This window comes from Garra rufa, chromosome 13, assembly GCF_049309525.1.
Source record: "Garra rufa chromosome 13, GarRuf1.0, whole genome shotgun sequence".
NCBI classification, from domain to species: domain Eukaryota; kingdom Metazoa; phylum Chordata; class Actinopteri; order Cypriniformes; family Cyprinidae; genus Garra; species Garra rufa.
The window spans coordinates 2,172,493-2,185,595 of NC_133373.1; the positions used below are offsets into that span (position 1 = coordinate 2,172,493).

General features: G+C 38.1%; 1 protein-coding gene across 16 annotated transcripts in view; it reads left to right on the forward strand.

Moving 5' to 3' along the window:
- ptprk (protein tyrosine phosphatase receptor type K) overlaps window positions 1-13,103 on the forward strand; it is a 222,837-nt gene that overhangs the window by 171,169 nt on the left and 38,565 nt on the right. For all 16 annotated transcript variants that reach the window (XM_073817108.1, XM_073817107.1, XM_073817113.1 and 13 more), the window contains one exon: window positions 8,529-8,664. In XM_073817108.1, coding sequence (XP_073673209.1) covers window positions 8,529-8,664 — 136 coding nt within the window. The remainder of the gene's footprint in view (window positions 1-8,528; window positions 8,665-13,103) is intronic.

A 13,103-nucleotide genomic window follows, 5' to 3' on the forward strand; every position in this document is an offset into this window, starting at 1 on the left:
AGTGGAGGACAAAAATCCTGACCCTGATCCACAGGGAGAATCGCTTCTCCAGAAGGGGGCACTGCTGTCTTTTTAGGGAACCCTTAATGAAAAGGGGAAGCGTGCACAGCCCGGTCCACGCGACCTGTATGAAGGTCTGGCAATCTCACGAAGGTGGGTTGGCGCTCATAGAAGACCCTTCCCAGAAGGGGAGCTGCACAACCGAACAGGAGCGAATGCTCTCACTGTTACCCTTCATAGAGGGGAGCATACATCCAGAATAAAGGCTGGAGAGTAGAAACCTGAAGCATGAAGGTCAAGCTCCTACCCTGGGAAACAGGGAGGAGAACTTGGCCACCAAGGAGTGGTGCTCTTATAAGTGAACCCTGGAAAGGGGGCACGCCAACATCCTTGTAGCAGGTCCATAACTCTCAAAGGTCTGTCCCTGGTAGATTCCTACCCTCAGGAGGGAGGAAGCATTCAGTCCTGGGAAGTTGCTCTGAAGGAAACCCTGAATTAGGGGAGCTCAGGTCCGTTCCAGCAATCCTGCGCACAGGGAGGAACGTGAGCTCTTAACCTTAACAAACCCATTCCTCAGAAGGGGGAGCACTCAGTCCTGGGAAGTTGCTCTGAAGGAAACCCTGGATTAGGGGAGCTCAGGTCCGTTCCAGCAATCCTGCGCACAGGGAGGAACGTGAGCTCTTAACCTTAACAAACCCATTCCTCAGAAAGGGGAGCACTGTTTGCCTTGAAAGTTTCTGGGAAGCTCCGAAATGAATAAGGGCAGCTTCCTAGTTCAGACACTTCGTAAACCTTTCCTCAGAAAGGGAAGTGGAACTAGGCCTGGGGAGCGAGAATCGATCCTAAAGTGACGGCTTTCTAAGGTGTTAAACACCGAAGGATGCTCAAACCCTCTGTAGGGGAGACATTCGACAGCCTGGGTGTAGATCCTACATCAAGTGCTGCTTCAGCCCTCAGGCTTAGAATGAGGCGACTTGGAGAGAGTCTCAAAGTAGCGCTCAGATAAAAACCCCTTTCCTCAGAAAGGGGAGCGCACACCGAGAATCAAGACCCCAGCTGGAAAGCGTGTCACCAGGTGGTGCTCAAATAAAAAGCCTTTTCCGCAGAAAAGGGAGCAACCAAACCTGCTCCGAGTCCGCAGCGAGCACTCCGGACTGCTGGTACTCCTATGTAAGTGAACACCTGTCTCAACAGGTGTAGACACTCAGTTTCCATAGAAACCGTATTTAGGAGAGGACACGAAGCGGATCCTCGCACGCAGGCCGTCTGCAACAGAGTTAAACATACTAGTGCAATCTTAAATATAAATATCTTAAGATGCTTACCTAGGGAGAAAGGAAAAATTTCCTTTTGCTCGTTTAACCACTGAAGGGAGAAGCCCGATTGTGCTGGAACGAGTGTTGTGTAGACGGACACCACCATACAACCGGAAGGGAGGGGTGCTCCGTTGAGATGTTTCCACATTCCTTTTCTGAGGGAAAAACACAACACGCAACCCAAACCCTGCAGGCAACACGCCTATCCAGCCATAAGGGGGGCGTAACTAGGGAGTTATGCTCCTGTCTCAACAGGACATAAGTCTACACTAGGCCTGCAAAGGACAGCATAAGCATACCAAGGGCAAACCTAAGAAAAACTTAGGGAGCTTACCTTGAAGAGGACAGAGGTCCTATGTGTAATATATGCTGTAAGGGTTGATTTACCGCACAGCCTGTGGAGTGGAGAGGGCAAACACTGCCGTAACCTTAATCCATAGGATCAGAGGGGGCGTCTGCCGTAGACTCGTCGTATTTCTTCTGTGAATAGAGAAAAACATACACAGGTCTGAGACAGTATGAAGTTCCTTCACGTAAAAAATGGATCATACTCACCCATTTAAAAGCATCCTGTTTCATAGAAAGAGGCGGGGTTTTTTTTTTTTTTTTCAGAGACCGCCTGATTCCAGACCGTCCGAAAATTAGGGTTCTATACAGGTAGAACCCCCAAAGGACATCATGGGTCCGGGGAGTGCAGGAAGCTTAAATGGAGACAGGGGAATTAATATGGCGACCCGACTGGACCGAGGGAAGGAGAGGTATTACTCTGACCCCTGCGAGAATTTTGTCTCGCTTGGATGACTTCCCTGAAATCCTGTCTGTCACCTCTCGATCCGCGTCGCCTCCTAGACCTGCTCGCAGGCGGGGGAGGAGCGCGGGATGCAACACTAGCCTTCTGCACCTACCTCCGTTCCTCAGAAGGAGGCGGAGCAGGACCCCTGTGGTGTTCGGGCTAATACCTGGACCTTCGAGGGATAAAGGATTTTTCAGCAGATCGGCTGGGTAGGCTTGGAGCACTGCCATGGTGTGCAGTGCACCCACCGCCTGACCTGCTGCTGCATACGCTCTGCCGTTCAGCAGGGCCGGAGAAGGCAGAGAGGGAGTCTTGAGAGAGAAAGCCCGCCCTGTGGAGAGATAGCATCTCTTCCACAAGGGGCGTCCTCTCATAGCCGTGGTCGCGCAAACCCTCGATACTAGCATAGTTCGCAATGGACGAACTATGAATGCGCGCCGCGTACGGCTTTTTCCAGACCCTCTCGATTTCAGTATGAAGATCGGGAAGGAATGGGAGACTCACCAGAGCTGGATGGTTATGGCCTGAAAAGATATCGCTCGTCAAGGCGACCCCGCGGCGCTATCTTTCTAGCCCGCTTCCACAGCAGGACAAGCCTGGCCGTGGTGCGGTCCATAACCTCTGGCAGCTCTTCGTATGCAGGGCAGGAAGGTAGAGAGGATTCAGCCTCAGCGTCTTCATCCATCTCTAGCATTTCCTGCTCTTCTTGGGTGGAACCCAAAAGAGCACTTGCTCCTGGATCTGATGACGTCAGCGATAACGCACCATCATCAGCTAGGAGCCTGTCGTCGTCTCCGGCTGGCGAGAGAGAGAGACCCCTCTCAAGATCGTCAGCCAGTTCCACTTGCGAGCCCCACGAGCTCAGTTTCCTCCGTGCCTCGGCAACGGCAGGACCCGAACCGCGAGGGGCAAGTGGACGCTCATCTTTCCTCAGAAAGAGAGACAGACGAGACCGGAGCTTCTTCATAGAGAAGCGCTCATAATGTATACACAATGCCCCCTCAAGGACATCGCGTGTGTGCTCTTAGCCCAAACAGAATATCGCAAAGATCATGTGTGTCATCAGGTGTCAAATAACGCGGACACGGATGAACACACCGTTTAAACGACTTGCTAGTGCTTGCCATGATAGTAGTTCAAAGAAAGGATTCTTACCGTTTCTTCCCATGCACATCCAAACCGGGAAAGCTGAAGACAGCGAAGATGTATTGTGTTGCACGGGCGCCTCTTTATGTTATGGTCGCCCGGTAGTGACGCAACGGCAGCGACTGACGCGCCGCGGTGACGTCATACGCTGGCGCCGGCCATTTCATGTAGTTTTTCTATGCATTCTTCAGACTCGAGGCACGCTGCAGCGTTCCCCAAAAGCGCCCTCTAGAGGACGCAGTGAGAGTTCCCTTCGGAAGGGAACCTTCTTTCGCCACAAATAACCTTTTGTGAAACAGAAAGATTTTTCAGATGTTTAAGGTTCTTTATGGAACCATTTAGGAAAGAACAGTTCCTTTATGGCATTGTGAAGCACCTTTATTTTTAAGAGTGTATGTGTGAGTATGAATGACGTTTTAAATACTATTTACATGGTTACGATTTACAACTGATTCCCTTTTACATTTTTGAAGGGATAGGAAATAGTTGTGGAAAAGAAAAATGTATTATGTTTTATATGTATAACTTAAGAGTGGTTTTGACCCATTTAAGTAGGGTTTAAGTAAAAAAAATTATGTAACTTCATAATTACTTATATAATTAGTTTTTTTAAATATGGTTAAGTAATATATAAATAAATGTATTAATTTAAATTAAATTAATAATTTAATTATTAAAATTAATTATATAAATTATTAATAATTAAATATAGAACTTTAATGTTATTGAATACTATTATTGAAATATTTATTTAAATATGCACCGATATGAAATTCAGTATGACAGATTTATTCAAATATACCTATATAATTATCAGTAATTAATCTCACTCCGGTGTTTTTTATAGCTTAATAACCAACTGTGAACAATGGGTAATTACCAAATTACAAAGTTTTTTTTTTTTTTTTTTTTTGAGGTCTTTCTTTCGGTTAAAATGCTGATTGACTGATTACATGAAACATAATACATGCCAGTAAGCTGTGCTGTATCTTATTCCATACCTTCTGATGTTCATTCATGTTTATTTTGTGCTATAACTTCTTTTAAAGTTAAAAGCGCAACATATAAGACTACATATAACTGCATCAAAACAGCATTTATTGTTTGAATTTGTGGTAAAATGTGTCAAAGAGACTTTGTTTCTTGTCAAAATTAAAGCACAAAGGTGCGTTACAAATAATGTTTTGTGAAGGGAAAACTGTAGACCTGGCAACCCTGACTTTAACCTGGACAGCCCTAAATTCAACACAAGAAACATTTTCTTCACGCAAACTGCATGCAAGCTTTTCCGCTGCCTTTCGTTTGACAGGATACTATTGGCCTGATCATTGGCTGTTTTATACAATCAGCTGATAGCCAGTATTGCAGATAATTGCTTTTTAATGGCCTAAACCAATTATTGGCCAATACATCGAGGCATCCCTAGTAATTACACATTTGACATATTAACTCACTTATTCAAGTGTACTATTAGTATACTTCTTTAAACTAAAAAAATCTACTTTTTATATAGTTCTCAGAAATATACTTAGTATATATATTATATACATAGTTTACTGAGACTATATTTTAAAGAGTACTAAAAATACATTAAAAACTTTTTGATTATTAAACTCTCAGTATACCTACTAGTTTGCTTTTAGTATACTTGCAGCACAAACTGAAAACATAGATGTAAACTAGTTGTGTGCTCAAAGTTTACTACTGTTATACTTAAATAATATTTACAACTTTTATATACTAGAAAGTGGGCCAATTTAGCCCCAAGGAGTACTGAAATAGTACGCTTAAAAGTATACTACTAGTACACTGATATTTGTATACTTACTACTTGGTATACTTAAAAATATATTTGAACTTAAGTATACTTCATAAAATAAACTTGAGGTATACTTCTTTTTGGTAAGGGTACACTTAAAATGATTGTTTAAATGTGCTTTACAGTTTTTCTCAATTGCTTAAACACATTTCTTGAAATTATGCCTCTTATTTGCGAAACTCTAAACACAAATCCACAACTCCTAACTCATTTCCCCAAACTTCCTATATTGAGGTCAAAATGAAGCTCTCCACTCAAAACTATTCAATCTTGCTGAAAAACCAAACTTTGCTTTCAGACATGACACACAAATCCTCAAAAACAAACACACTACAAAACAGTTTTACACACTGATGAGATAAATTCAAAACAATACTACAAAAACAATACAAATAAAAAACTTTTCACATGATGAACACAACAAATCTATTCCTTTGCAAGTGTTTTATTCCTTAATTTAATGTACTGTAGAGTACAGTACAAAACAGCAAAAAACAACAAAATAATTATTCTGCCCAGCATCCTGTCTTTGGTCTGGGACAGGCCAAAGAACCTCTTCAGCATCACAGGCTAAATTAGCCCTGGCCAGGCAGCAGGGGTCAAATCCTCTTGCATGCCTGATCCAACCCTGGCACTCATCAACTAAAATATTGAGACTGCTTGTCTTCTTGCCCTTGCTCTTCCTCTGTCTCTTCCATGTTGTTGTCGTCATCGTCCTCCTTCTCCTCCTCCTCTTCCTCTTTCACCTCCTACTCTTCCTCTTCAAAATTACACATTACTGTATGTGGGATATTGATTGAAAAAGACTGGATAGGATTCACAGTTACACTTGTAGTGGTCTGACAAAAAATAAAAAAAATAAAATAAAATCACACAGCGTCATTGTGAAACAGAAAAAAAAGAAATATGGGCACAAAGGTGAAAATAAAATTAGAAAGTCCACTGTCAGAATTTGTAACTCCTGTGTTGTCCTCTGTCTATATGCTTTCCAATGGAAGGTTCATGAGATGTACCTTTGAGCTATTTCAGAGAACTGCTTTATCATTGGTTGATCTATATTATCTTCATTAGTGAAAGTCAAGATTCACTTGAATAATTCATGGCAAATTTACAAAAGTCTAATAGAAATGTGTAGAATATATGATTGACAGTTTAGGACAACTAGATCAAAAATTTTGCATTTAGGTAATGATTTATACGATGAGCTAATGACTTGATGTTTTGAGGGGTAAGACTATTGCACAGAGAACTACAGTATATAATACATTTTGAGCAACATGACAATAGCAACTGATAATGTAGGAAACTGCAGACAAATGTATATTTCATTTCTGATCTGAGAAATGCACCAAAGTGACTGAGAAAAACTTTTATCCTTTTATCTCCATCGAAGGTTCTGATTAGTGTGTGCTAAATTTTGACTCCTAGTGTTTCCAGTTGGGTAATTGTGTGCTAATTGAGCTCAAACTTCGCAGACTTGAGTGAACAATATTAAATGCTTGTGCTTTCTAAATGACCTCATGGTGTAAGCACTGAGAAATGTAGGGATTTGTGTGTAGAGTTTTGAAGTAACAGTTCACCAAATATAACTCATGTGTCAAAGCAGGGAATAGTGTTTATAGTTTAGGGAAATGGGTGTGCTTTTTCAAAAATGGCGTTATAGTTTTGAAATTTTAGTTCAAAAGACTGGTTATAGTGTTTTAGCAATTGAGAAAAACTGTAATATGTTAGTCAACACATCAGAATAAGTGCATGAGGAAAGATTATAAAAGGTAGTATAAGTGAAATGTATAATATGACATTAATACAAAATAACACCGTCATGAAATTGTCATGTACTTAAGTAGGCTTTTATTTCAATAATATTGTAAGTACCGTTTCTAAAAAAGATTTGAAGTGCTTTACAAGTGCACATTTTTTACGATAAATCGCACTTCTGTCCAGTGATTTTAACAGGCCTGGAGAACACACTGTATCCTATAATGGCTTTACTCTTGTGTTTTACAGAGCTTGTAGAGTCCCAGAGGTTTTACATTCTGTTTAGCTCAACCTCTTATCGTTCACACTGTTCTTTAGGCTGAGCTCTGAAGGCAGCGTCTTCTCTTTGAACTGTTTCATACTTTTGTTTTTAGAGCAGACTCATTTTTGTGTTCTGTATTCGTGCCAGGTAATAATATTAGCATTCAACAATGGAATGATACTGTGGTTGTCTGCCAATGTTTGGAGAAACATATCCGACAGTCATTTTCAACCCATTCTGTTATGCTTTGGCAGCGAGAGAGAGATATCACACAGCAGGCTGATGGCAGTTTGTGAAACATCCAGGCATTTTAACCGAGCTGGAAGCAACAAATAAAGCTCATGTTGTGGTCAGAAGACTTTCATGATGTTTGTGTTTAGAAGTACATCTGTAACATGAGCTTGGAGAAACAGTTATAACGGGTGCATTCAAGGGAAAAAATGTCATTTATTAATTGTAATTTTAAAAAATATTTGAGCTATACATCTGTGTTTTCATTGTTATACGCTAGGGGTGCTATTACACATCGTCTGAACAGAATTTCCAAAACACAAGTGAAGAAGAAACTGAAACAACAGATGCTTCCACATGTGATCTAACACAATCATCAGACATAAAACAGCATCAAAGCAGCTTAGATATGGAAACCTGTATAACTTTATGGAATAAAATGTCGACCCATGAAGAGATAATAATGACTGTCAAGCTTTGGGGTGTTGATCAACTCTACGTTTTGATTATCATGAATTCTCTTTTTTTTAGCTTTTTGTTCAAAATTGTATTTATTTATTTATTTCATGAAACTTAAATAAAGAATGCATGAAGCTAGAATAAAATGTTTTTGTTTCCAAGCAGATGCCCTGTTGTTTCTTCAGATGTTTTGTATGTTCAGATATTCATATAACAAAATATATGCAAAAATAATACCTAAATAGTGACATAGTAGTATACTTAAACTACTGAACTAGCAGTTTACTGAGACTATACTTCAACGTGTACAAAAAAAATGCTTAAATTATTTAATTAGTAAACTATCAGTATATCTATGAGTTCGCTTTTAGTATACTTGCAGTACAAACTGAAAACATAGATGTAAACTAGTTGTGTACTCTAAGTTTACTACTCTTATACTTTAAGTAGACTTAAAAGTATACTTTTATATACTAGAAAGTGGGCCTATTTAGTCTTGAAATAAAGTATACTACTAGTACGCTGATATTTGTATACTTACTACATAAAGTATACTTAAAAATATACTTGAACTGTAAGTATACTTAATAAAATAAACTTCAAGTATACAGAGTATAAGCAGTGCATTCACTAAATTTGTCATATTTTGCATCTCATCTTGCATTGGAGCGTGTGCATTAACTGCTCCAATTTAACACTTATATGAGAGAATGTTACATTAAAAACATTTGCTTTTCTCTTCAGGGGCCACAGAGGAGCCGGAAGTGATTCCAGACCCGGCTAAACAGACCGACCAAGTGGTGAAGATCGCCGGCATCAGCGCTGCCGTCCTGGTCTTCATTCTCCTGGTGCTCGTGGCCATCCTGCTGGTGAAGAAAAGGTAAGATTAAGACATTTGGCTCTCTGAACGTGTGCCGTTACAGTACGTTTGTGTTGGCTCTTGAAATGCCCACGAGCACACCAACATCCTCCTTCCACTGCCATCTCATCACATCATCAGCACCCAGGGAGCAGCCGCAGGGGCCACATCAACACTTCTGTCAGCAACTACACGCCACCGAGGGGCCGCTCGTTTCGGCAGCCTCTGCCTTCCAGCGTAACGAGGCAAAATCTCAATTAAAGCCATTAAAACACAATCATATCCACACACAGCCAACCCTTACATGCACACTTACAGTATGAGGATCTCTAATAGAGTCTGCCTGTTCTGAAATCTATTATCCACCCTAACAGATGCCCTCTGCCATTTTACGTTTCAGTAAATTCATTATTTAGCTCTTTTTAATTGATGTGACCATTTTATTTTATCTTGAAGGTGTTTTACTAAATAATTTATACCAACAAAAACACATGCATTTAAATGCACACAACTGTTCAGTTTAGGGTTTGTAAGACTTTTGAAAGAAGTCTGTTCTGCTCACCAAGGCTGCATTTATTAATCAAAAACACATTAAAAACAGCAATTTGGGGAAATATTCTCTGCAAAAAAAAAATGCTTTTCTTACTTAGATCTTTTGTCTTGTCTCCAGCCAAAATATCAAAATGCGTAAATCAAGGAGGATTTTCTAGACTAGTAAACATTTTCAGAAAAAAAAAAACAAGTCAAAATAAAGTGAGTATTTGCTTAGAACAAGCAAAATAATCTGTTTCAAGCCAAAATGCAAGTTTGATTTGTTTTTTTCTGAAAACAAGAACAAATGTTTTACTTGTCTATAAAATCCTTCCTGATTTAACAAATTTTAGATATTCTGGTTGGAAACAAGACAATACATTTTTTGCAGTGTTGTTACAATTTAAAATCTATGTGAATATATGTTAAAATGTAATTTTCAACATCATTACTCTAGACTTTAGTGTCACATGATTATTCAGAAATCCTTCTAAAATCCTCATTTGCGCCTCAAGCAACATTTCTGATTATTATCAGTGTTGAAAACATTTGTGCTGCTTCATATATTTGTGGCAACTCTGATACATTTAACTTTTTTCAGGATTCTGTGGTGAATATGAAGTACAAAAGAACAGCATTTATTAGAAAGACATTTTTTTTAAACATAAATGTCTTTAATGTCATGTTTGATTAGTTTAATGCATCCTTGTTGAACAAAAGCACAAAATTGAAATTAAAAATCCTACCAGCCCCAAACCTTTGAACATGGAGCTGGAATTGTTTGATTTCCAGAGAAGCCACACATTCGTACAGTGAATAGTCTCAAAGTGTCTGCTAAATCTGTAAATCTGTTGCACAGCATATCCAGCAACTTTATAATCCATGTCTTAAAAAAGACAAATATCATGTGTGCATTATTTTTATTTTAGTATTATTTTTTCATTATGCATTTGAACAACTTCTGACCAATTTTGCATGAAAAACAATGCTGAATTTAACCACTTGCACATGTATTTGTGGGTAGATTATTAGTATTAATACTCGTTTATGTCAATAAGTTGTTGTTTGATTCTGGAGTGTGTGGAAACACAGGCTGGTTTTGAGAGTTTGCACATGAATCTGCAGTAGTCTAGTGGAAAAGTTGTATATAATTACAGTTACAGTATAGTGCTGTAGATTACGCTGAGGAAGTCTTTAAAGTGAACATTCACAGGACCCACCAGAAAGTATTTGATATTTGTGAGATAAAAGAATAGAACAAAGTGTGTTTGAACATGTTATAATGTGAGCATCTGTTTCTCTGTGGTTGTGCAAATTTGAAGCAAGATCTGTTTTCAGATGAACTTGTGTAAATGAGTTGCAATGGTGGTAAGGCTATGCTATGCTCCTTTCTGCTGATTGTTTTGATGGAGGTGTTTGTCCAGTCCACCTCCTCCAGATCATCTGACAAAGTCAACCCGCTCAACTCTTAGCTACCTACTTTCACTTAAGCTCTCTCTCTCTCACTCTCTCTCTCTCTCAGCAGTTCTCTGTACTTCTGTCTAATGTCTCCATCATGTGGCACTTTCCTGAACAGCAGGCTGGTTAAAACATTGCCATTCATGTGCAAACACAAATCAATGGTCATAACAGACCAGACTACATTAGCTGGTGTAATCTGCAAAAGCTCTTTTTTGTAATTGAATTAGGCCTATAGGTTATCTCATAAGACTCACATTTGTAAACACACTGTGAAAATAATAAATAGTGAGGTTTATGCAGGGAAGCTCCAACTCACTTCACACTGCAAAAAAGCTTTTCTTACTTCGATTTTTTTGTCTTGTTTCCAGCCAAAATATCTAAAAAAATTTAAATCAAGAAGGATTTTCTAAACGAGTACAAATTATTGCCAAAATTAATGGAACTTTGATGAGCATTTTTCTTTCGCTTTTCTTACTAGACAAGTAAAAGTGATTTTCTAGAATTAAGTGAGTTTTTGCTTAGAACTTGCTAAATAATCTGCCAAAGGGGTAAGAAAAAAATCTAATTTTTTAATCAGAAAACAAGATTATTTTTCTTACCCCATTGGCAGATTATTTTGCTTGTTTCAAGCAAAAACGCACTTAATTTTGAACATAATTTTTAAAATGTTTAGACATTTTGGCTGGAAACAAGACAAGCATTTTTTGCAGTGCATCATGTTTCAGTGCAGGAAGATCATTCCTGGTGTTATCAGATGCAGTTGTGTTAAACTGTGAATTTATTGTGTTTTAATGATTTTTCATGGGAAATATAGTTCATAAATGTTTAAATAAGAGAGAGAAGATGACATCTGAGTATGTAGTGTATGACTAAAGGGATTCGGTTTGAGGAGGAAATCTAAATGAATTTGTAGCTTGTGACATTTTCTTCTCCTTCCTAAATTTCAGTGACATTTTTTTCCCCTAAACATCCTGCTCTTGCTGGGGTGTTTCTTTCTTCTCTCATCCTTCTCTCTTGACCTTAGGTCCCACGTTCTAGTTAGGAAGCTCAGTGCTGTTGAGTTTTGAAGGTCTATTGCTTTCTCAGACACTCAAGTACACACAGGTGCACTGGCAGCATAGAAGAAACTTCGGTAACCTTTCATAACAAATAAATGTGGATCTTTTGAATCTTAGAATAGTCAGAAGTCGGAAAGAGCTTTATTGCAAAGTTTGTTTGCACATACAAGGAATTTGTTTTGGTGACAGAAGCTTCCAGTTCACAGAGACAACAACAACAACAACACACAGATGATAAAAAATAAAGTTATGTGAGACGAATAGAATAGAATAAGATATAGGGATGGATTCAGATGTAGGGTGCTATCAAATAGTGGTATTGCACATACACTTCCACAGAAAAGTTTGGGATCAGTAGGATTTGTAATGTTTCATTTATTAATTAGTTCCATTTATTTAATAAAAAATACAGAAAAAATATTATTGCAATTCAGAATTATATTTTAATATGCGTGAAAAAAAAATCTGAGATCAAAGCTGAATTTTCATCAGCCATTACTCCAGTCTTCAGTGTCACATGATTCTTCAGAAATCATACAAATATACTGATTTTTACTTTTATTATCAATGTTGGAAACAGTGCTGCTTAATGTTTTTTTTTTTTTTTTGGAACCTTTGATACTTTTTTCAGGATTCTTTGAGTAAAAAGTTAAAAAGGACAGCATTTATTCAACATAGAAATCTTTTCTAACAGTACAAGTCTTTAATATCACTTCTTATCAAAGTATTAATTTCTTTTAAAAAGAAAAATAAAGAAAAACTGTACAGACCCTAAACTTTGAACAAGTTGTTTATTGTTACAAAAGTATTCTATTTTAAATAAATGCTGTTATTTTTAATGTTTTATTCATCAATGAATCCTGAAAAAGTATCACACGTTCAAAAAAAATATATCTATTGATAATAAATCAGCATATTAGAATGATTTCTGAAGGATCATGTGACACTGAAGACTGGAGAAATTCAGCTTTGCATCACAGGAGTAAATTATATTTTAAAGTATATAAAATTAGAAAACTACTATTTAAAATTGCATTAACATTTCACAATATTACAGTTTTTTTAATAATCAAATAAACAGCCTTGATTAGCAGAAAAGTCTCTTTTAAAAAGCATACTGAGATTTTTTTTTTTTTTTTTTTTAGCAGCGGTGTATTTTTATTGCACAATGGAGACAATTTAACTGTTCACGATGTAGATTGCCTTGGGGAAGAAACTTAGTTCAGTGTTCAAAGTCAAGGAAGGAAATGTCTTATACATATACACACTCTTTTGCCTCTGCATTGCATATTGCGTTATTACATCAGAGTGAGAATCAGAATCAGAAAGAGCTTTATTGCCAAGTATGTTTGCGCATACAAGGAATTTGTTCCAGTGTTATTTGGCTTCCAGTACACAGAGATGCACACA